At 40.0% G+C, this 25,789-nt stretch overlaps 2 protein-coding genes across 2 annotated transcripts in view; one reads left to right on the forward strand and one right to left on the reverse strand.

The window, feature by feature from the left end:
• LOC140246861 (uncharacterized) overlaps positions 1-18,742 on the reverse strand; it is a 31,657-nt gene extending 12,915 nt beyond the window's left edge. The window contains exons 1-20 of the mRNA XM_072326188.1: positions 18,640-18,742; positions 17,458-17,518; positions 16,184-16,353; positions 15,692-15,786; positions 14,437-14,659; positions 13,552-13,695; positions 11,920-12,089; positions 11,471-11,643; positions 10,712-10,929; positions 9,524-9,664; positions 8,976-9,160; positions 7,687-7,840; positions 6,956-7,119; positions 6,172-6,234; positions 5,508-5,610; positions 4,978-5,157; positions 4,268-4,404; positions 2,443-2,583; positions 960-1,112; positions 453-674 (exon numbers count right to left, since the gene is read on the reverse strand). Coding sequence (XP_072182289.1) covers positions 453-674; positions 960-1,112; positions 2,443-2,583; positions 4,268-4,404; positions 4,978-5,157; positions 5,508-5,610; positions 6,172-6,234; positions 6,956-7,119; positions 7,687-7,840; positions 8,976-9,160; positions 9,524-9,664; positions 10,712-10,929; positions 11,471-11,643; positions 11,920-12,089; positions 13,552-13,695; positions 14,437-14,659; positions 15,692-15,786; positions 16,184-16,353; positions 17,458-17,518; positions 18,640-18,742 — 3,000 coding nt within the window. The remainder of the gene's footprint in view (positions 1-452; positions 675-959; positions 1,113-2,442; positions 2,584-4,267; positions 4,405-4,977; positions 5,158-5,507; positions 5,611-6,171; positions 6,235-6,955; positions 7,120-7,686; positions 7,841-8,975; positions 9,161-9,523; positions 9,665-10,711; positions 10,930-11,470; positions 11,644-11,919; positions 12,090-13,551; positions 13,696-14,436; positions 14,660-15,691; positions 15,787-16,183; positions 16,354-17,457; positions 17,519-18,639) is intronic.
• A 398-nt stretch (positions 18,743-19,140) lies between these two features.
• On the forward strand, positions 19,141-23,484 carry LOC140246862 (uncharacterized). Its single transcript, XM_072326189.1, has one exon. It carries the CDS (start codon positions 19,141-19,143, stop codon positions 23,482-23,484), a length of 4,344 nt encoding a protein of 1,447 aa, XP_072182290.1.
• The last annotated feature ends 2,305 nt before the right edge of the window (positions 23,485-25,789 follow it).

The following is a 25,789-nucleotide window of genomic DNA, read 5'->3' on the forward strand; positions in this document are numbered from 1 at the left end:
CTCACTGGAGATAGTTTCTCAATTAAACGGAATAAAAAACACAACCCCATTCTTTTTAGATTTCTTCGCAAACGTTCTGCAGTCAAGGTTACGTTTTATTATTATGTATAGAACAGAAAAAATGGGGGGATATATATTTCATAATAAGCAAACCTTCATCTTCTGCTAACCATCAATAAAGATAATAATTTTAAAGGTCCTGCTTACCTTTGACCCCCCCCCCCCCAACAAACACAAACAGACATTTACTCCGAAAGTGAAGTAGAAACAAAATACAGAATGAAACCCACAAGTTGCACAAGAAGTTGGGCTAAAGGCCTTTTTTTCATATTTTTCTGCTTGCTTGTTAGCTCATAAAACCTGGAAGTTCCCCCCCCCCCCCGCCCTCCCTCTTTTTTAACGTGGCGCCGGGGGTGATAGGGGTTAAGCAGGAAGGCTTATTAGTCCTATACCTCAGCATCTCTTATGCGATCACTATCGTCATCCTCATCGCACGCGTCCCCGAACCCGTCGCCATCGACATTTTCCTGGCCGCTGTTGGGGATCGTCGGGCAGTTGTCTCCCTGGCAACCGTCAAAGTTGTCAAGGTCACAGGCCAGAGTCGCGGCTGGTCGTCCGTCCGCATCGTCGTCGACTTCACAAACGATTCCGTTTCCCGCAAACCCGCCGGCACACTTAGTTAAATGAAAATAACAGAGTTATGCACATTAAGATAAAAACAACAACAGCATAACATCATGCTCAATTACCACTTTTGAAAACTTTCCCATTAATTTGCTTATAGCTATGGCTAATTAGCCTTTCCCGACCATGGCAGCATAGTCATGTAAACATAGCTATTTATAAAAAAAAGTAGATAATCTAATTTTGGTAGATGTGCGACTATTATTATAACTAACGTAGGTTTTCTACTGTGTAGATTAGATTCGAATAGAACACATGAGTGGTGTTGGCTTTACTTCGCATTGGAAAGTCCCCTCTCCCGTGGTTGTGCAAGATGCGTTGTCATGGCAATCGTCCAGCCCCAAGAAGCAGTAGTCTCCCGGTGTACATCGTACTCCATCGTCTCCAATGATATAACCAGATTCACACGTGGAGCAAGTGAAACTCCCCTGTTGGCAGAGGGTGATTATAACAACCGTTGATATTTCTAGTTATCATCATTCTTTACTCACGTTTCTTTTTTGATAAAGACAAACTGATTGAGGAGACATTGTTATCAGTTTTTGTTTATTTGTTTGTTTGTTCGCTTGCTCGCTTTCTATCCTTAAAATTTATATTTGAGGATACAACGATTGGTAACATATTAGACTCCCGTTATATACGAAGAACTCACGACCAGCAGTTTTCTTTCGTTCTATCGAAATGTCGTTAGTACCGAACAATGATAAACAAGAAAAAATATGTATATAGCGGACAATGTTTTTGTCTAGACTTGTACTTCGTTGTAACTGGAATGTCGGTATAACTTTGTTCGTTGAGATGGTAGGACATACGGGCAGATGGAGAGATAGATAGAAAAATAATGGAAGAAAAATGTAGAGATAGAGGTTAACACAGTAAAGCTTATTGCGCAGACAAGTTTGAGGATATTCGTATCACACAACAACGTTACCGCGTCCAACGGGATACTTACTATAGTGTTCGTGCAAATTGCATGCGCGTCGCATCCTCCGTTATCGATGGCACATTCGTCGATATCGGTGCAAACCTGCAAGAATAAAGAAGACGCTTATTTTAAAGAGAGAGAGACAAGAAAACTATTTAACAGGGTGTGGGCTCGATATGCATTTTGGAAATAATGAATACATGACATGCACTAAGTAAAAGCTGGAGACAAAGACATCACAGTGTCTCACAACCAGATTTTACTTAGAATAGGTGAAATTGGTCAACCCAGTCAATCTAGTGTTCTTTATTTGAAGAATTTCGTTGCAAAGAGAGCTAAGCGCCATTTTTTAACATATGAAAGTAACTCTATCGTCAGATTGACCAAAACTATACCTTTCCAGTAATACCTCACCTGTGACATAACAAGGAATATTCTAGAACTTGTGATTAAAAATATTTCTGCATTTTCTCATTATTTTCTGTTTTCCAACAGCTTTAATCATAAATATCAAGACTTAACAGGAATGGAGTTACCTCCTTTTGAGATAAAACTCTACATTTCTGTAAGCTTTTGGTAGACTATCACTGCTACAGCTGCTGCAAATACGAACTTCATGCGTTCCATGTGAGAACACGGCTACCACCATAGTCACTACCATAATTATGAGAGGATGAACAATACTTAGAATGCAATATATGTAGGCCTAATCATCGAGATGATTAATAATAATGTCTACTCGACTTCCTGTGATCGCTACCGTACCCCCCCCCCCCCCCCCTTTCTCATTCCCTCCTTCCACCTCACGTCCGATTTGACGGATGTCAACCCACTTGTACGTGCGACCGAGCGTACTCCAAACCGATGCCGTGCGGTACCTCCCCGTCGTAGCCCGGCGGGCAGCTCCCGCACTCGAAGCCTGGTTCCAAGTTCACGCACGAGGTATTAACATAACACGGGTTCGCCTCCAAACACTGACAAAACGGGAGAAGGCATAGTTTTACATGTTGATTGCTAATTTTGAAAGCTTATGGATTCTCAGCGAAGAGACAAGAAAGCAAATGAAATGTCATACACAAGAATATGTGACCGTGCACCTCAAAACGAACATATTATGTTCGTTTTGAGGTGCACTTTACTAAAGTCGCACACACTGATTTTGCGTGAGGACTGAAAATAAGTGAAATGGATCAACTTAGCCGAACTTGACTTATTCATATTATCTGAAAGAGCGGGACTTCTTTTACATTATGCTAAAATCTGGTATCATAAAATGGGCAGGAAAGTGTGTGTTTTTAGCAGTTTATCTCGAAAATTTTTGGTAGAATAGTGTGATTAGGTGTGCCCTTAGAATCCCTTTTTCATTTCTGAAAAACCTTGTCCACACTCTTCACTTTCAACTCTAATAACTTTTGAAAAGATAGTGCTACTGCTTTGAAAGTTGGTATTAATTATAAAAAGAATGTGTTAAGTAAGCATGACTAATTTCAGTTTAATCTGATAATCCCTTCATTGTTGTTACTCTGGTGGTTTACTTCCTGTTTTTTTGTCCCATTCATCGCACAGCCAACACGGTTTGGTAAAGGTTAAGCGCTTGAATAGACACTGTACTTCAGAGCCTCTTTTCTCAGTTCACACTTTTCTTGAATTTTTGCTTTCTTTCCAATATTTAGATAGGTTAGGAGAGTCCATTTGATTTGAGTTATACATCATTTTAAAGCTTAAAGTCTGCTCTTTCAGAATATGGTCTTAACTAAAAATTCATGTCCGGCGACTTTTTGTTTGTTTTGAGGTGCAGGGTCACATATAATTAACTTTTTGTCATTCGAAATAGTGAATTTAGTATTACAAACGTATGTTTGGAATAACAATTAAACTCTCTACCTTTACAAAGCCATGTTTACGATGACATTAAAGGAGACCTCCGGATGATTTTCAGATTTTTACATTTGAACAACTATAAATCAATTATACTGAGGACAGAGTTTCAGAATTTGTGATGATTGGGATGAAGAATAAGAATATTTTCAAAATTTAGAACAAATTGCAATGAACAAGGATGATGACATGGCAGAGTCACCATAAGAATGCATGAGTTGGGGCTCAAGGTAGCAGAACAAAAGAAGAAGGCATGCATCATAGATACACAGGTGAACTCGCAAGAAAGCGGTATTGTCATGGAATTACACTGCTACATTTCTGAAATATGTGAACCTCCTATGTCATCATCCTTGTTCAGTGTAATTTGTTTAAGGGTTTTCAAAGTATTGTTTCTCTGCTCAAGAGCCACAGTAAATTCCACAAATCTACACATGGAGTTGTCGATTTATGTACTACATGATGTGAAATTATGAAAATCGTCTGGAATGTCCCTTTAAGAACAACATTGTATTGTGACTTACCTTGAAGTACGTATACCAAACACGCATCTTCTCTGCAAAGGCAAATCTAGAATGTGCACGGTCTTTTTTTATTCAATTATGTCTTTCTTCGTGTGTGATTGACAATTATCTTACATAATATTACATTTCTCTGCCTTTTACGGTAATCTCGTAACTAGGTGAATCAACGTCAGTTAAGCTGCCAAATTATGATAACACGTCTGTCCGTCATTATGTACTAAATTATCTGCAAATTTTCTAGTCTTCTCATGTATACCTCATTGATATCTTGGCAGTTATCTCCCGTGCCAGTAAATCCCTTGGGGCAGTCCAGACACTTGTAGCCCCCGTTACCTCCTGTGTTCACACACGTCACGCCCTCGGTGCAGGGTCCAGGGATGGAGACACACGGGCCTATTGGCCGTGGAAGAATTTCATGTCAAAACATGTGCTGAATACTATTATAGGATATGTACTTAATCGTTACGTCTACGACTAACTCAGTATGATAAAGCTAGGAGAAACTAGAGAAATGTGGTATATAAAACATATCATTATGCACATCTTCCAAAACAAAAATGAATACAAAATAAATATTATTTAAAAAAAGGAAACAACGAATAACAATAGTGTATGAAACGCGGAGTGGTATCATGTCTTAGGCGAGGGGTTTGATTCTTTTCTTGAAAGCAAGAAACCATCCAAAGCGGGTGAAATGAAAGAATGACATAATAATAGCTGAAAAGTACCAATTTCCTGTGAAAATTAAATCTTACATTTATTACAATCCCCTAGGACATGATTGTACATAGTGAGGATCCTAACATTCAGAAAAACGGGGATCCTAACCTTCGCGTTTTGTTTTGGTGTTTGTTTTTTTTTTGTTTCCCTTTGTAGAGCCCTCTTTTGCCTATGCCTATTAAGAGAATAACACAATTTTCTAACTGCAGTTGTCACATTTATGAGAACATGTCATCCTGTACTTACAATCAGCTTCCGACAAACATGGCTTGCACATCGAACAGTCTCCCAACGAGAACTCGCTGGGCTGACAGGGGGCGCACTCCGTCTTTCCCTCGGTGCTGCTAAACCCACTGTCACAACACGTACACTCAGACTGTAGTGACTCATTGTTATAAGATCCAGGGGCACAGGGATTGCAGAACTCTTAGTGATAGACATAGGTCAAGGAAAAATCCTGAATTCTACTTTAAATTGAAATGGTATCACTGAAATTTTATTATGCGTATATCACATTCAATTTCAGAATGATCATTTTCTTCCTTTCCGAGGTGATATTGAAATATGATTAACTTCAGCGTGGCACTAGATGCAATTGGTACTATACTTGCATGACGAAAGCAAGAAAAATATGGTTAAAACAATAACTCCAGAAGGAAATAAAGAAATATCGACATTGATATATAAAACGGTCAAGAGAATGACACTATCGGAACTGCTATCAATAGTTCCATTCATGTGACTTTCTCTGAAATCACTTTCGATATCCATGTCACCTGTGTCATATCCCCTGGAGAAAGTTCCTGGTCCACAGGGAAACCTCAGTCCATCGAAGCAGGCTGTGCCCGCCTCACAGGTCGTACACTCATCAGGACAGTACTGTGATAGAAAGCATTGGAAAATGAACACTTGTCTTCACAAAATTAACAATGTCAAATTCTAAAAGTTAGGTCTCATACTTGCTAAGATTGCTGAAAAACAGACAAACAAACAAACAAACAAACAAACAGACAGACATAAATTATGTATTGTAATCAAGTGGACACTTTATGCTTCATTTGAACATCTTGCGTTGGTGCATGCCCCTAGTAAAGTAGGGATTGTACTCATTTTCAGTATAATCAGTGATATATTTTTAATAGAAAAAAAAAAAGAGAAAGCATCATCCTACATTTGCTCTACACTAGGTCTCCAGTAGATGATAAAGCTGTTACCGAATGAATATCACTGCTGCAGGCTGCAACGAAGAAAGCTGAAAATTCTGAAGAACACTTCATGATGTATCTGTCTATGATTGTCGGAGATATTTACCTTTCAATGTCTACAGGAGTTGAATTCCTAGTGTACAACAGAGTAAAATTCCTATTTTTAAAGATATACAGAAAGCAGTTTTTAGAAATAATGTCATCAGGAGGATGACGATTTGGAGTGAGTACTTACTGTGGTGTTGCAGGTAGCATACGTGTATGTTGGACAATGGGTAGCATATCCGTCAACACACAACTTTGGGTAGAGAATACAACAGAAAAAAACATGACCCGAGGCATAAATGAAAGCTGTGTAGAAATCACCATGCTTCAAAATCATGTTTTGTTTGTTTGGTTGTTGTTGTTGTTGTTTGTTTTGTTTTTTTGTCGTTTGAGTGTGTGTGTTTTTATGTTTTGTTTCGTTTCTCTTTTTTACACATTCAATATTCCTGGTGGAGCCATTGGGTAGATGAAAACCTGCTCTTAGAGAGAAACTAATAATCCTTACAAACCACACAGTCCCTGTGGACTCTATAACGTAGGCACTACTTTTCCATGGTCACGATTCTATCAACCAGGAACTGTTTATTATAGTTGCATCTGAGGAATCAGATACGTCAGTGTGTGAACGAGGAAGCATTTACATGGGTAAGACTCTGTAGAACTCTCAAACATATGACCTGGGATTCAAATCTTTGCTTGGCGTGTCTTATGGATACTTGGCAACGCTAAAGGTGAGTAAACAGCTACACGTGTATGTCGAAAAGACCTGCTTGTACTGAACAGGCTAGGTTGGGTAAATATAAGATTATCATCATTACTTTTATCATCACTCATATTGTTATTGGTGTTATTTTACAACTTCCATCAACATTATTATTGTTATTGTTATTATTACCATTATTATCATTATTGACACTCTCATCGATACTATCTTTATTGCCAACAACCCAAAATAATAATGAGCTGCAACACACCCATCCAACTGGGCACTCGGTACATTCCGACGCGTGGCCGAATGAATGCTCTGTGGGTGAGCGAGGGCAGTCGGCCTGTGGCGGGTCGCAGCGTCCACACGGCCTCTGTAGGCCATCCCCAATGCAGTAGTTTGTTGTCTCGCATCGCTCGCATTGCGAGAGGTCTTTAAAGGCAGAGACGGACAAACAGGCAGCAGAGAGCCAAGAAATGAAGAAGTAAAGAAGCAAAATAACAAACAACAATTTTCACAACTAACACTCTCAGTTTATGAAGATATAAGAGCTGCAAAGATTGGTAAAGTGCGAAATAAGTATACAAATATTCTTAGTATATAACCGACCGAATATGTGCTTTAATCAGGGACACCACGGAAACATTAACAGTGAGAAATATCGTAAAAACAGGCAATGAAATCTAGATAAAGATGACAAAAAAGAAGAAAAAAAGATTGACTAACTCGCTTAAAATTATTAATTAAACAACTGTAATATACGTTCTAAATGCCACAATTAGATATTACCTATGGAAAACGGTGCTGACCTAAGGAAGAGAGGGCAAATTTAGGTGTTCTGTCTGACTGTTTTAAGCAAGCAAAGTGCGGCAACAAAACTGGGGGATGACCCACATTGTTTCTCCAAACTGATCCTAGTAGCAGCTGTTAGATACTTACAAGATACGTGTATTGAATTTAAAATAATGACAATAGAAGTAAGAATAATAAATGACTTACGTCGGAACCTTCTCTCTGTTGTACAGCCAAGGATCTCGAAGCGAAGCCCTATCTCGTTGTTCCACGTCTTGGGGTAGATCCTGATGTACCGGGCGTAAACCTCCTCAAACGTGTTCCGTTTCACACGATTCCTGTTTGAGTTTCCGGTAAAATTCTACGAGGCAAATAATACTTCATGAAGCTATTGTACACATAGTTCTTCACCAACCATAATGCTAATTAAACATCATAATATTGCTTGATTCCCCGCAACTAATTTGCGAGAAATGCTGGGTCAGGTATCCCACTTGATATGCCGCATGCTTTTTCCATTCAAAGCATTACTTTCACGTAACAGCATGAAAAATTTCAAATGGCATCTTCAGGGTTGTTTTACAACATAGACGGACTTGAGCTCCACATACTTAAAGGGGCATTCCGGACGATTTTCATAAGTTCACATCATGTAGTACATAAATCAACAGCTTCATGTATAGATTTGTAGAATTTATTGTGGTTCTTGAGCAGAGAAACAGTACTTTCAAAAACCTTAAACAAATTACACTGAACAAAAATGATGACATAGGGGCCTCACATATCTCAGAAATGTAGCAGTGTCATTCCATTACAATACCGCATGCTTGCAAGCTCACCTGTGTGTAATCTATGCATGCTTTCTTCTTTTGTGCTGCTTCCTTGAGCCACATCTCATGCATTCTTATGGTGAGGCTGCCATGTCATCATCCTTGTTCATTGCAATTTGTTATAAACTTCGAAAACATTCTTATTTTTCATCCCAATCATTATAAATCCTGAAACTCTGTACCCAGTATAACTAATTTATATATGTTCAAATGTAAAAATTTGAAAATCATCTGGAGGTCTCCTTTAATGAGAAATACCGTCCTCAAATTTACGACTTACACCATTAGTCCGCTTTCTTTTAAAGTTATAGAAGATCGGCGCAGCCATATCGCTCATTGAAAAGGTGATTTGCATGTTTGTAAATCATAAATGATACTCCTACAAGTTGTGTTTCTTGTTACTTTTACTTCTTACATGGCAGTCATGGTATGTATGGATTTACGAATCCACGGTCCATGGTCACTGATGGTAACTGTTTTATCGACTTCTGATGGTCATGTTGTTTATCATTCTCAGGTAACATCACAGTTGATTCAAGAAGAAAAAAAAAATGGGTTATTGTGAAATAATGATTATCATCATCCCTGTCCAATGGTGAATGATAATGAGCTGTCAAGGATTGTGGCATTGGCTTTCGGAGGGGATTGGCTTGGGGTAAAACGCACCCTGATGTTTCCACTCTCTTGAACGTAGGTCCAGCTGGATGTGTCGTTGCTATAGGCAACCTGGTAGGACTCCACCCAGTAGTCATTGTCCAGGCTGCCCTGGGTCTGGAGTCCGGAGAAGATGGTCACCTCCTCCATGTCCACCTGGATCCACTGGTCAGTGTCCGAAACCGCTGGAACCCAACCTAATCAAGTACAGATGCAATAACAGCTATTAGTTACTAATTATGTTATTGCATCGTTATTAATTTCTTGTATTAAAGAAACTCATTTTCATTCTTTCATTGAAGACTAGTGACTAGTAACTATGTTACCTTTCTTGAAAATGCCGCATGTCTCTTAAACGGTAAAATTTGATCTACTGTAGCAAAAAATGATTGCTTTTAGAGCTGCCCTTTTAGAGCAGGAAATTGAATGTAGAAATATGCATACACCATAGTGCCGTAAAGCAAATACATTACTTCAGTATACTACCAGTCTGTTGCGGTTAGTAAGAAGCGTTTATGGTAAACACACCACAACACGAATATCCATTATCTTCTACTAACCGGGTCCGATTGGACCACGTTCTGTGGCGGTAGAGTAGAGCCTGGCCTTGTCTGGGCTGTAGTCTTTGCTGAGAACGCTGGAAGCCGTGATCATGGCGTCTCGTATGACCCCGTTCTCCATTCCTCTCGGATCGCGGCAGTCTACGGGTTACGGAAGAGGAAAAGAAAATAATTTTGCTCCTTAAATCGTCTTCTTTCGCTCTCCTGTATCTCCTTCTGTTGCTATGGTGTGGAAGAGACAGTCATTGAGCACTACATATCTCTGATAATCGAAAGTGATAGATTGTTTAAAGATTTTGTTTTGTTTTCTTATGTGTTGTTTTGTTTTTATTTTCATCGAACATTGATTTTCCAAATTCAGCAGTCATTTTGCCTGCATGACTTGGGATGTACCAAACCATAACACTATAAAATGTGACCCTGCACCTCAAAACAAACAAAAAGTCGTTAGACATGAATTTTTAGTTAAGACCATATTCTGAAAGAGCAGACTTTAAGCTTTAAAATGATGTATAACTCAAATCAAATGGACTCTCCTAACCTATCTAAATATTGGAAAGAAAGCACAAACTCAGGAAAAGTGTAAACTGAGAAAAGAGGCTCTGAAGTTGTACAGTGTCTATTCAAGCGCTTAATCTTCACCAAACCGTGCTGGCTGTGCCATGAATGGGACAAAAAACAGGAAGTAAACCACCAGAGTAACAACAATAAAGGGATTATTAGATTAAATTGAAATTAAACATGCCTCATTGACACATTCTGTTCGTAATTAATGCCAACTTTCAAAGCAGTAGCACTATCCTTTCAAAAGTTATTAGAGTTGAAAGTGAAGAGTGTGGGCAAGGTTTTTCTGAAATGAAAAAGGGATTCTAAAGACACACCTAATCACACTATTCTGCCAAAAATGTTCGAGATAAACTGGTAAAAAGACACACTTTCCTGTCCGTTTTATGATACCAAATTTTAGCATAATGTAAAAGAAGACCCGCTCTTTCAGAATATATGAAAAAGTCAAGTTCGGCTAGGTTGACCCATTTCACTTATTTTCAGTCCTCACGCAAAATCAGTGTGTGCGACTTTATGTTCGTTTTGAGGTGCACGGTCACAAATGTTCAGTGATGAATATTCATGCAGACAATTTCAACTGCAAATAATGTCAAGGGATCTGTAGTAGCTAGTTATGCTCACCGTACTTGTAGAGGTAATACTTTGGCACCCTTAGATGTAGTTCTCCAGTCGTTTCCTTGATGTAAATGCTAAATTCAATCGATTCTCCCAGAGTATCAAACACGCAGGTCTCGCTGATTGTTAGGTTAACGTGCACCACGTCACCGAGTGAGGGCGTCCCACCGTCGATAACGGCTACAATCATTTCGACGATATAATAGCTGGAGTTTTCTATAGGCCTATATGATAATGGATATCACAGAATAAACGTACTGATCGCCCAATAACAAGCTGAGTGGCTGCAAACACGCCAAGTGTTATGTAGATGCCTACTGGTACGTCTAGAATTTACTTGTTTACGGGTAGTCGCTTTAATCCAGTATTTTGATTATCGTCTATAAAGTCAAAAGATTAGCCTAAAATTTCTACCCTTGTCTAGTATCATAATGATTATCATTCCTCATAAAAGAAAGAAAAGAAAATAAAAGAAAAGAGAAAACCAAATCAAATTTTGATGTTTCTGCTGACTTAAATTGTACCCACATACTGTTTAACTTTCTCGTGAAAATCCCACTTAAAAAGATACCGTAAATATAGAATACGCATTAACGGGTTAACCCGTTGAGGACGGTTTGATATTGCTACAACACGCATTTCCCATAGACGCTTGCCCGAGTATACTTGGGACTCGTCCTCAAAGGTTTAAAGTCAAAATAGACACACCTCTCCACAGCATAGGTATTCACGTTATAGGCACATGATAATTTGAATGTAACTTACATGCTGGAGAGCGTTGTAGACGTGAATGTAAGATGCGCGTTTACACCCTCGTCCGCATCCGTTGCCCTGACAACAGCCAAAGGTTCTCTGCTCAGCACGGGGAGAGGGAAGAAGCGGTAACTATCGTTGCCATGGAAAATGGGACAGTTGTCATTACTGTCCTCCACGAGGATCTGTAGATGTATTCGATAAACACACATGCACATGGAGTGCGTTTGTGATAAAGAGATACGGGGACGGATTGATTAAGTTTACGAGCATATTGCGGGATGACGAATTTAAAGTACAACCAACACACACGCAGATTGAAATAGAATACATTCTCTGCAAGAAGGCAAAAATGGAAAGAGACAGAGAATAACGCAAGAAGAGGTTCGAACAAGTTCGTTAAAGGGACGAATGGGACGAAAGGGACGAACGTTTTATACAGTTAATCCTTCATAACTCACATGAATTTTGATGGACCCAGTCCGTGTCGGTACTTGAGAGTCGTCTTCGACAAGGATAACAAGAAAGTATTCGGTTGCCACCTCGTGGTCGACAGCAACATCGAGCACCAAGTCCGCAAAGACTGTGATAATAGTGAATTCTTGGATTTCAGTGACGTTAGGTTCCTCGTCTAGTTGGTTGAATTAGAAAAGAAAAAAAAAATATATATAAGTTACACAAGATGTAAACAAACGTTACATCAGCATGTTGAAACAATGTAAGGTTAGCAGCATACAGGAAATACGACCACTTACTTAGCGTATACTTATGTAAAGTGTTTAGAATGTGGAATTACGTCAACTGACTTATGCGGCTCGAACCGAACATACGGAGATAATGACCATTCATGTTGGAAGCTTCAAGCATCAATGAAGTTTTTGTAATATTAGGCGGTATATCATCGAAATATGTTTTCCCATTTCTTTTCTTTTTTGATAATAAGTTCAAAACTTTGCAACTGATTGACAATTTGCCCTACATCGACGTGAATGAGCACTGAATTGATCAGTGTTTTTTTTTTTTTTTTTTTTTTTTAGTAGTAGCTATGATGAAAAAAGTCATGGGCGTACATACTCGAGCAGGATTCGAACCTACGACTTCCTGATCACCGGACAGGCGTCATCTCCACTAGACCACCGAGCTTTCGCCCGAAAGCAAGTGAAGAGTTTGTTTGCAAAAACCGATAAGTCCATATTTGTCAAATGGAGATATTTGCGATTAAAGGTCAAGAAAAATAAAGAGAATAATAAGAAAATTTTTGCTTCTTTTGACCATAACTTCAAAAATATACCTTTATATGTAGTGACCAATATATCATTTTAAAGGTATTATTTTGTATTTTATGACAGAGACCGTACTTCAAAATCTTCAAAAATGGACTTATCGGTTTTTGCAAACAAACTCTTCAAGTGTTGGTTCTAATCCTTATAGCATGCAGCGGGTACTGCTTTGTTATTCAAATTCATGAATTTCTTCCGTCGAGATGTTTTCATTGCAACTGATTGACAATTTGCCCTACATCGACGTGAATGAGCACTGAATTGATCAGTGTTTTTTTTTTTTTTTTTTTTTTTAGTAGTAGTAGCCATGATGAAAAAATCATGGGCGTACATACTCGAGCAGGATTCAACCTACGACTTCCTGATCACCGAATCAATAAAGCAGTACCCGCTGCATGCTATAAGGATTAGAACAACACTTGCTTTCGGGCGAAAGCTCGGTGGTCTAGTGGAGATGACGCCTGTCCGGTGATCAGGAAGTCGTAGGTTCGAATCCTGCTCGAGTATGTACGCCCATGACTTTTTTCATCATGGCTACTACTAAAAAAAAAAAAAAAAAAAAAAAAAAAAAAAAAAAAAAAAAAACACTGATCAATTCAGTGCTCATTCACGTCGATGTACGGCAAATTGTCAATCAGTTGCAATGAAAACATCTCGACGGAAGAAATTCATGAATTGAAGTTCAAAACTGTCACATTTTGGGGACAATTAAAACAATTTTTCTGCTAAGACAATTATTCGATGGTAACTAAATCAATACTAATGAAATACATCAGTGAAGTAAAAGAGAGATCAATATCTAAAATTTCGCACTCAGAACTGGGACAGTCGGGCATGTGAAGAAGTCAATTCCATTAATCTCATAGGTAGGGCCGCCTTGCGCAGTTCCGGTGGAGTTCTCGCCTCCAATGTTAGATCCAGAGCCGTTTTCCAATGTGAAATGACGGGCTTCATTTCCTGTTGGGCATGAAACAATAATCAGGAAATGAGGAGGGTAACGACGGAGATGTCTCTACCGGTGTAGTCTGGTTTCCAGACCCTTGCCAACTGAACTTAGCGGCGACGAAGTCGCCGCCTTTGGCGAAGACAAAATCACCTTAAACTATCGTTTTCGACGTTTAGGGTGTCAAAATCCTGAAAAGCGAAATAGTACGAGTAGAGGGTCTGGAAGTTCACTACAGGTGCTGCTGCTAGTACTATTATTATTACTACCTCTACCACCACTACTACTACCACTACTACTGCTATAAATATTACCACTACTGTGCCTACAAATTATTGTCACTACTACTACTAGCTGCTGCTATTACTACTACTACTGCTACTACCACAAGTACTACTTTTACTACTCCTACCTTATACTACTATTTCCACTACCTCTACAACTACAAGAGTGTTATTGGTAATAATTCATAATATCAATAATAATATGATAGCATACCACATGCTGAGAACAATAGATCAGACTTTCCTGAAACGATATTGCTTCTGTTATAATAATATGAATAGTGAACAATTCAAACCAGCAAAGACCTCATCATTCCCACAAAGATACAAAGATAGCATATAGATAGAAAGACAGATAATAGGTAAATAGATAAATTGATATATAGATAGACTGATAGATACATAGATTGATAGATAGATAGATTAATAGATAGATAGATCTTTATTTTCCTGATCTCATCCAACCCTCACCACTTATAATTGAAACGCTGAGGGCGCTTATGGAGAACACATCTCCGACCGTTATCGTTGCAAGTGAGGAGTTAACCGGGAGATCTTCGTTGATGACAACGTTATACTTGTCCACTCTGTCTTCGTCACCGAGGAGAGAGAACCCTCTCAGCTCGAGGAGAAAATCAGACGCACACATCTGCCTCTCTGTGTGGAATATGTCCAGGCGATACTTTTCGCCGATCTGATATCAAATAAGAAAATCACGTATGAAACATACGTTGCTTTCCATAGGCTTCACAATATTGATTTTTAAAAAGTTTGAAAGAAATACATAATTTCTATATCAATCTTTGTTGTGATATTGATATTATCATTATAATAAAATTTCACAGAAGTTTGTATTTGTGATATTGCGCATTTTGACAATTTTTATGTGGTAAGCTTATTACTGTGTGACATACTGAACGGAAAACACGTTTCCATTTCACACCGCGGCTCTCCACCAACATGGAGTAGATATTTTCTATACTCTTGAATATACAATAATATTTGCTTCCCACGTGTTTATACTATTGTGATACATTTCCAAGATGACTGCAGTAACGAAGAGACTTCGGGTTAAAGGTCACGTGTGCACGTCAAACGCCAATGTTAATGACATTTCAAGGGATAGACATTATTGACGCAAGGTTAGCTGATATGATGGCAGACGGTGTAATCTCTATTATAATCTACATTAAACCTATATGTAACATCAACAGATTATCGTGACACTTTCGCAATGGATTAAAGGGATCTTATAGTTTTGGTTGAGACCTAATTAAAGGTTTCTAACATTTTTTGGTGAGATAATGAGAAACCTCTTGTGAAATTTGAAAGACCATGTAATTCCATAAGGATTTCAACGTTTATTTGATGAAAATTGGTTTTGAAAGGGGTGAGATATCCAAAAAAGAGCGATTCTAATAAAGTGTGGGACCCACCTTTTATTAGATAGCTTTGTTTTACTTTGTTTTTGGATGTTTCAGTCATTCCGAACCCGATTTTTATCAAATAAACTTTGAATTCCTCTTAAAATGGTATGCTTTGTACTATTTCATATGTCTTTTCTTGGTATTTCGCAAAAAAAAAATAAAAGCCAAATTCTCATCTCCACCAATACTGTATCGTCCCTTTAAATTAAAAGAAAGATAACAATAAGAATGAAAAACGAATGGAGGGGAAGAACAGGGAGAAGCACAATGAAAGATTTGAGAAGGAGAAAGGACCTTACCAATAAATCTGCATATTTCACGTCAGATTGTTCACTGTTTGCATGACACTCTCCTGCAATCACAACGCCCTCTTGGGTGACGAAAGACGTGCCAACTGAAAAAAAAAATGAAACAAAACAGAACAAAACAAAACAAAAACAGCAAGGGAAGTAGTCACATGATATCATTCACCAAATTACGTTGCCTAAATGGTCTCCAATCAGACATTTCAAATAAACAATAACAAAAAATATGGAAAACAATAACAAACAAAACACACGGACAAAATCAAGTTAAAGGCAAAGGCTAAATGAAAGTGAACTCAAAATCATAAATGTTCGCTACTCTCTTGACAGACTATGCAAACAAACCCAATCTTGAATTCAAAGTAGATAGGCCTATATAAACCTTTGCGTGTTTCATTTATTCACTTCTATGATTTATAGTTCCCCCCCCCCAAAAAAAAAAAAAAAAGAAAGAAAGAAAGCAACGAGTGACAGAGACAAACTTACTGTGATCTTGCCAAAAGGTAATCTTCTTGCAATTTAGTGAAAACTGATATTCCCTGTGCAGCTCTAGGACCAGGACCTTGTTGATGAAGACCCAGATTTCTTCGCCTCCTCCGACGGCGAGGTCTTCATTTCCGGTGAAGCGAATCGCTGTCCTTATACCGCTGGTAAAACTTCACAGAAATAATGGATTATGTTCGCTTTCAAAGAGTGGGTAGAACGTATAGCAAATAGCAATGATACGCCCAAGACGACTGTGCAATTTCAGTCAGCTTCAGTTTTACTTCAAATAATGAAATCATGCTTGAATCATAGTGACTGCATCTATCATATCGATTTAATCTATTTCACGAAAATTTTTATGATTTTAAGTACACATACATACGCACACACACTCTTGCCCATATGCACGTAATACACTCGCATATTCTTGACATAAAAAGAAATACATATATACGATATCATGACTTCGTTTTCTACTATAGGTTTTCCCGGCCAATTTCGCACTTTTTTCAGTCCAATTCTTAATTTGTGCATTCAATTTAGCACAATTTAGCTGGATGGCATGTTTGGTAATTCAATTTTATAATCTTTTCATTCAAATTCATTTTGGAGCATTCAAATTACCTTTAACATCATTCGAATCAGCACTTTTTCACTTCAAATTCGTAAGACAAGCACCATTTCGCAAATTGTTCATTCAATTTAGCATGATATAATCACGTGATCACGTATACGCTGCGCTCGTTCATTCGAATTCATTCTTGGGCATCCAATTTCGCATTTACTGCAGTCAATGTAGCAGACACGTTAATGCATTTATTTCTTTTTTTTCCCCATTTTCATTCATCATAGGTAGTGTTTGCAAGCATCTTAGCATTTCATATTTTCGTATTCATTCTTTATGCTGATATCATCTTTGCAACAGTACTTTCAAAATATGTGTATGTGTTTAAAATGTTCGATAGCATTCGATTTCATTCACAGATACATTAATCTTGTTTTTTTTTACATTAATTGAGAGGAGGTTTCAATGTACACCGTAATTATATATTTCTTTCATCTGCATGTTTCATTATTTTCATTTAGTGGGTGCTATCTATATTTCGTAAATTATCATTATGAATAAAGTTCTTGGATCAGCTCTAGCCATCAATTATTTGTCAAGGTTATTACCCTGTGACATGCACACATGTCAGCCCAATTATTTTGTGGGAAATACCCCATGCGTATAGTACTGTCCATTTCACATTTAAATGTATAGCACTGTATAGTACATCCCCATCTCCAGACCACAACAGGTGGCAGTCCTCAGGAGCTTGATGTAAGATAAATCCCCTGTCCAGGGACAAACATCTCAAAGGTCAGTTGGTCTTAACCCTTAGGGTAGGAGGCTAGCAGGAAATAGAGATATACATTGCTGGTCCAGACAGAGAGATGATTGGTTAAAAGTAATTTTCTTTTGTGTCTCTTTGAATAGGTTTTCAGACAATGAATAACATAAGTTATGTAAGAATGACCTTCTCTATGATTGGTCAAGAGTGAAGATACTATATAACTCTTTATTTCTTATTCCAGACAAGAGGTAACATAAGTTATGTAAGAAGGGGCAGTGGTGTGATTGGTCAGGAGTTATTTTCTATTTTATGTCTTTGTGTGGAATCGAGACAAAACAAAAGTTAGTAGCAGCAATGTGCTGACTTGACCAAGCTAGTATTCTTTTTGTTTCCCTTAATGTACCCTTCCCCTTTTTGTAAATGGCTGACCTGTCCAAATAGGACTATTTTACTCTCCCTTCATTCATAGTGGTTTTTCATAGATCAGCAATTTTGTAGGGGACAAGAAATAGTGATATTGCCTTCAGTCTTCAGAAGATATCTAGACGTCGCTGAGTGCAGACCTAAGAGCTGCTAGGCACCTCTGTGTGATAACTCTTCTCGCAATAATGTCCACGTCGAAAGAACTCTCTCAATAAATCCTGCAGGAATGGGCACCTAAAATCATGAATGGATTTTGCGTGTACTTTATTCTCTGTGCCTTTGGGCTTAATGGTGAGAGCGTTTTGGAGTGGCATCTCTTTTTACTGCGACGAAACAAGTTAACTCGAACAGAGCTATAGTTTTCGTCACATCTTGGTGGCAGCAAGTGGGATCTGGAAGCCAAGCGCACCAGTCCATCTATTCAAGTCTGTTAACTTCGAGACGTAGGCTGTGGAGATTTCGACGGAGCCAGCTATAAACTGTACAGTGCTCAGTTCTTCGGTATTGCATCTGGAGCAGTTTGCTGGCTGGAGAAAATAAATTTAATTCTCCAGTCTTCGGTTTGGGAGCAGTTTCAACTCGAACTGATCCATAGAAAGACGCTGTCCCGGAAGCAGTTTCAAGCAAAAAGGGGCAGTCCAAGTTGATCCACAAGTCTACAAAATACTCATATTTAAAGCTGAGTGGAACAATTCATACTGATCCACTGGAGCACGCAATTTTCGTCTGGAGACGAGTGAATTGTTGGTGTACACATCCGGATGCCTGTGGCAGCAGTTCCATTGGAGGGGAGCAGATTCATAATCCAGGAGGATTTGGATGCTTCATTTTGCTGGATCTGGAGCAGATCGACGGACGGCAGGAGCTGTGGAGCTGACTGGCTGCGAGAGGCAGGAGGAGCATTTGACGAACACCAAAAGGAGCTAAGTGAAAGTAGAACTGGAATTGCAAGGGTGTGGCTCAATTTACATTTATTTCATGAACGCTAAAGTAAAATATGGTAATTGAGGTGTGTGGTTTAATCTCAGTGCAGGCTAATCACAATACAAATTATCCTAATATCCTTAAGCGTTAGATACATGGGATTATAGTATTTTATGAGCTAAGGTAATTCTATGACTTTAGAGTATTTTGAATTATTGGTCACATTTGTCTTTTGTTAAGGTTATCGCATACATTTACTAGTGAAGTATATTAAGTATGAGTGACTTGCGACAAATGAGGGTGGCCGAGTTGAGGGAGAAGTGTGATGAGTTGGGCTTGTCCCATGACGGGCTTAGTAAGGCAGAATTGATTGAAATGCTACAGCCTCATGTAAATTCAGCAGGGGCGGGGTCTGAGACAGGATCTAGCAATGCTCCCCAAACTGAAGGTAATGTAGAGCTCGAAATGATGCGTCTGCGCGTTGAGAGCGAAAGGATGCAGCATGAACTACGTCTGGCAGAAATTCAGGCTGAGACTAGGCGCGTAGAGTTAGAGAAGGAAGAAAATATTGAAAAAGCTCGTATACAGCTGGAAAGGGAGGTGCGATTAGCGCAAAATGCTGCGCAGAGGCAGGGGCCAGCGACCCATCATAGGCCAGATAATTTGAAAGAATTGCTGCCCAGACTCAAAGAAGGAGATGATGTAGATGCGTTTCTGCGCACTTTTGAAAAAGTTGCGAAACTTCACGGTTGGGAAAAGGAGTTGTGGGCAGGAAGACTAGCACCCCTACTCACAGGGAAAGCACGCGAAGCTTATTCTAGACTAGACGATGATGTGTGTGGCAACTACGATGTGATCAAAAAAGCAATTCTGCTTAAATATGAGCTAACGCCAGATGCCTACAGGCAAAAATTTCGGAGAATGAATAAACGCGGGGATGAAAGCTACGTAGAGTATGGAACGAGGATGCGCGATGCATTTGATAGGTGGGGAGAGGGAGTAGGAGCAAAGGGGAACGTGAGGAAACTTGAGGACATGATCCTACAAGAAAACCTGCTGGATCACGTTCCTCCTGATTTGAAGCTGTGGTTACTCGATAACCATGCAGCTGATTTTGGGCAATTGATTAGTCTAGCCGACGAGTATACCACTACCAGGAGGAGCCTAAACCATACCTATAAGGGCCCTAGGACTGATAGAGGGAACAGCAATAACCTCCCATCAGGCCAGGCTGGGAAGGAAAAACCAAAGGGGCAAGTTCAAAACTCCCAGAACAATAGAAAGGATCGGGAAGCAGTAAAGTGTTACAAATGTGGTAAGCCAGGCCACATCGCCCCTAACTGCCCTAATAAGCAGGGGGGAGGGCCCTCTGATAAGGGGAGTGGCGTAGCTAAGGGCTATTTATGTCGGGCAGATCAAGTGGACCCTAAACATAAGCCATACATGAGCGAGGCTGATGTGAATGGGAAGAAAATACAGTTGTTACGGGATACGGGTGCGACCCAAACATTAGTGAGGCCAGAATATGTACATGCTAATGCCTACACAGGGCAGAGTGTGAGGATAGGGGGTGTGACAGGGAATGAGGTTGATGTCCCATTAGCCCTCATACATCTTGTGAGTGAGCCATACTCCATCTCGGGATACGTTGTGGTAGGAGTAATTGACACTCTCTCTGTAGACATGATACTAGGCAATGAGCTTTTGAATGATAGATTGCAAGAATTGCAACTGCAGGACCCTGTTATGGTTGTCACAAGGGGGCAGCAAGCCAAGATGGCTGAACAGGAAACAGGGAAGAATGAGGGAGGAAGACCCCAAAATGACAAAGACGTAGGTAGTGATAGGTGTGCTACTCCAAGCCTACTGATGCTCTCAAAATCTGAGCTAGGAAAGGACCAAAGGGAGGATGGGACTCTAAAATTGGTTCGGGAAAAGGCCCTCCCCTCTGACACAGATGCAGGGGACGAGTGCTATTTCTACTGGGAGGGGGGAATCCTCTTCCGGCACTGGAGGAAAAAGGGGGCAACCCAGGGGCAGGAGTTTCGGCAAGTAGTAGTTCCAAAACAGTACCGGCGGGAGCTGCTGGGGATGGCCCATGACAATCTCATGGCGGGGCACCTGGGCGTCGAAAAGACAAAAGATAGGATCCTCCGGAATTACTACTGGCCAGGGCTTTTTAGAGACGTTTCAGAGTATATTCGAACATGTGAGCCCTGCCAGAAGACTAGTAGCAAGAGGGGTGGTAAAGTGCCCATGGTTCAGGTGCCCATCATAGGTGAGCCATTCCAACGAATTGCTCTAGATATAGTGGGGCCCCTGCCCAAATCAAAGAAGGGCAACATGTACATTCTAGTCATTTGTGACTACTCGACGAGGTACCCAGAAGCAATCCCCCTTCGTTCCACCAATGCTGACAAGATTGCTGATGAGCTCATCAAGCTTTTCTCTCGGGTGGGGGTACCACAAGAAATTCTCACCGACCAAGGTTCCAATTTCATGTCAAAACTGATGGTTCAAGTGTGCGAGAGCTTAGGAATCAGGAAGATAAGGACGAGCCCCTATCACCCCCAAAGTAACGGGCTAGTAGAACGTTTCAATTCCACACTGAAAGGGATGCTAAAGCCGTACATGGATGAGGGAAAATGCAATTGGGATGAGCATCTTCCTTATGTCCTGTTCGCATACCGGGAGGTTCCCCAAGAGTCCACGGGTTTCTCCCCATTTGAACTTCTGTATGGTCATCGTGTGAGGGGGCCCCTAGACGTGTTAAAGGAGACATTGACAGGCGAAATCACTGAGGGAGAGGGAATCCTGTCATATGTAATGAACATGAGGACTAGATTGGCAGAGAACCTAGAGCTAGCACACAAGAATTTGTCGGCAGCGCAGACGCGCCAGAAACTGTGGTATGACAAAGGAGCGCGTGCTCGCATGCTAGAGGTGGGGGATGAGGTGTTGGTTCTTCTCCCAACTTCAAGCAGCAAATTGTTGGCAAAGTGGCAAGGCCCATACAGAATAGTGCAAAAAGTGAGTGATGTAGACTATGTAGTAGAGGTAGGAGAAAGAAAACGACACCAGGTCTTTCACATAAACATGCTGAAGAAGTGGAATGCAAGGCAGGGGGTTGTAATGTACACACAGCCCAGGATAGTAGAGGAGGAAACTGATCCAAGTATACCTGTTGCCCCACTAATTAGTCCAGGCGCAGATAGTGAAAGTGAAGTAGAGATTTCTAACCGCTTGAGCGAAGAACAGGCCAATGACGTGAGAGCAATCACTTCTGAGTTTAGGGAGACCCTAAGCAGTATCCCCGGTAGGACAAACATCTTGCAACATGAGGTTGAAACTACTTCTGAAAGGCCGGTCCGCCAGCGCGCGTACCGTTTACCTCATAGTGTCAAGGAAACAGTGAAAAGAGAGTTGGATGAGATGTTGAAGATGGGGATAATTCAAGAGTCTGCATCACCATATGCATCCCCAATCGTACTAGTGACGAAAAAGGATCAATCCATGCGACTGTGTGTAGACTACAGAAAGTTGAATGAAATCACGGTCTTTGATAGCTATCCAATACCCAACATCGAGGAACTTATAGACAGGCTAGGCAATGCCAAGTATGTATCCACCCTTGACCTCACAAAAGGGTACTATCAAGTCGAATTGACGGAGGCAGCGCGCAAGAAATCTGCATTCATTACGCCCTTTGGGCTATATGAGTTCACAGTGATGCCTTTTGGAATGAAAGGGGCGCCTGCGACATTCCAACGGCTGGTAGACAAAGTTTTGCGCGGCGCACAGGCCTATGCAGCAGCGTACATTGATGACATAGTCATCTTTAGTGAAACATGGGAGGAGCATGTAGAACACTTGAAGGATGTGCTAGGGAGGTTGAGAGAGGCAGGCTTGACAGCCAAGCCAGCCAAGTGCAAGTTCGGTGAGAGAGAGGTATTGTACCTGGGTTTTGTGATTGGAGGGGGGAAGGTGAAGCCTGAACCTGCGAAGATTGAGGCTGTAGTATCATATCCTAGGCCAGTCACGAAAACAGACGTTAGAGCCTTCCTAGGACTAACAGGATATTATCGGAAATTCATCCCGGAGTACAGTGAAATAGCCTCCCCACTCACTGACCTTACGAGGAAATCAGAGCCTAAATTGGTGAGATGGAACCCAAAATGTGAGGCAGCCTTCCAAACACTCAAAAGTTCACTGACCTCTGCCCCAGTTTTGAGGAGCCCAAACTACTCCGCTCCCTTCATTGTGCAGGTAGATGCTAGTGATAGGGGCATAGGGGCTGTGCTCAGCCAGACAGATGAGGAGGGGGTTGATCACCCGGTCGCATTCATTAGTCGCAAGTTGCTCCCCCGCGAAGTGAACTACCCCATCATTGAGAAAGAGTGCCTAGCCATAATTTGGAGTGTCGAGAAATTTCATCCATATTTGTTTGGGCAGTCATTTGTCATTCAGACAGACCATAACCCCCTGAGCTGGCTAAAACAGCTCAAAACCAAAAATGCTCGACTTATGCGATGGAGCCTGGCACTGCAGTCTTACCCGATGGTGGTGGAACACCGCAGTGGAAGAATGAACGGCAATGCAGATGCATTGTCCCGCATCTAGGAATAATACCATAATAGTATGATATAATGCCAGGGCTTATACACATGCTGTGGGTATATATAAGGATCAATGAGTGAATTCTGAAAGAATGTTCTTATCTGAAGAATTAAGTGTGTGTCTTAACGTTGTATACATGTAAAGTACATTCCGATTTCCTTTGGTAGGATTTAAAGTCGCAGTTCAGGATAATTTATGTTGTATGTTATACCTGTAGTGGTATATAGAACAGTAGAACTGTGATTCTGCCCACACCAGTATGAAAAGTGTTAGGATAAAATAATCGCATAGCCACTCACTTGCCTATACGAGTTTGGAGTTTCAATTCGACTGAACAGTAAACGGATGAACTTTATCATTGGATGAAATGAAAACATCACGAACGAAAGACACTGAGGACTTCATTATTGAGGACAATGATGAACACGAGAACACTGACGCATTCATACACTGTGCTATTGATCATTGATGCCAGAATGTAATTATCTGTGGTCATCTTGAATCTTTTGATACTGCATGACTTGTACACAATATGCAACAGCCTTAAATGTATGCACATGGCATAGTGATGCCAGAATACTTATTGTTAGTAAGCTAACAAAAATCAAAGTACTCAGAAAAAGGGCACATGCCTTGTGTGTAAAACATTAGAGAAATTATGATGATGAAAAGAAGGATGTTTGCAGAGCAAGGAGGTGAACTCAATCCTAATCTTTTTTGAAAAAAAAAAAAGAAAGAAAGAAAGAAAGAAAGAGAAGTTTACAATCTGCAAGTAATTTCCACGATCCATGTTCAAATTTGTCTAAAGTAAATGTACAGTTGTTTTGAGTTATTATATGTTTTGATTGTTTACATGTGAGCTGTTGAGCTAGAATTGCACAACATAGACTATTTAGTCTCATAAGTTAAATAACCAGTCTGGTTAAACAGTGTAAACGCTATAAATTTTGTCTACATGTAAACTATGTTCATAATAAGGTTTGAGAACCTTCATTCTAAACTTGTATAGTTTCCATCTTAGAAGGTTGGGGATGTCTGTGACATGCACACATGTCAGCCCAATTATTTTGTGGGAAATACCCCATGCGTATAGTACTGTCCATTTCACATTTAAATGTATAGCACTGTATAGTACATCCCCATCTCCAGACCACAACAGGTGGCAGTCCTCAGGAGCTTGATGTAAGATAAATCCCCTGTCCAGGGACAAACATCTCAAAGGTCAGTTGGTCTTAACCCTTAGGGTAGGAGGCTAGCAGGAAATAGAGATATACATTGCTGGTCCAGACAGAGAGATGATTGGTTAAAAGTAATTTTCTTTTGTGTCTCTTTGAATAGGTTTTCAGACAATGAATAACATAAGTTATGTAAGAATGACCTTCTCTATGATTGGTCAAGAGTGAAGATACTATATAACTCTTTATTTCTTATTCCAGACAAGAGGTAACATAAGTTATGTAAGAAGGGGCAGTGGTGTGATTGGTCAGGAGTTATTTTCTATTTTATGTCTTTGTGTGGAATCGAGACAAAACAAAAGTTAGTAGCAGCAATGTGCTGACTTGACCAAGCTAGTATTCTTTTTGTTTCCCTTAATGTACCCTTCCCCTTTTTGTAAATGGCTGACCTGTCCAAATAGGACTATTTTACTCTCCCTTCATTCATAGTGGTTTTTCATAGATCAGCAATTTTGTAGGGGACAAGAAATAGTGATATTGCCTTCAGTCTTCAGAAGATATCTAGACGTCGCTGAGTGCAGACCTAAGAGCTGCTAGGCACCTCTGTGTGATAACTCTTCTCGCAATAATGTCCACGTCGAAAGAACTCTCTCAATAAATCCTGCAGGAATGGGCACCTAAAATCATGAATGGATTTTGCGTGTACTTTATTCTCTGTGCCTTTGGGCTTAATGGTGAGAGCGTTTTGGAGTGGCATCTCTTTTTACTGCGACGAAACAAGTTAACTCGAACAGAGCTATAGTTTTCGTCACATACCCTCAAATGGTTCTATGATTCTTTCCCTGTCTTCTTGAGAGATACGCCTGTATCTAACTCGTACTGCCATGACTGGACATAAGAAAGTAAAGTGAATCTATGGTACTGGTGCATGTATAGTTCTGATAACCGTCATGTATAAAAGAAGAGGGGCGTTACAGAACAACAAACTTGAATTATTTAGGGTCAAAGATAACTTTGCTAGGCCTATATACTTAACAGTGTGTGGATGAAACAGAAATTCACATTTACCCCCTACGTATAAACCACGGTTCTCACCTTTTCAAAATAGAAATAACATTACGCCAATTTGAATG

The sequence above is a fragment of the Diadema setosum genome, chromosome 3, assembly GCF_964275005.1.
Source record: "Diadema setosum chromosome 3, eeDiaSeto1, whole genome shotgun sequence".
Lineage (NCBI taxonomy): Eukaryota > Metazoa > Echinodermata > Echinoidea > Diadematoida > Diadematidae > Diadema > Diadema setosum.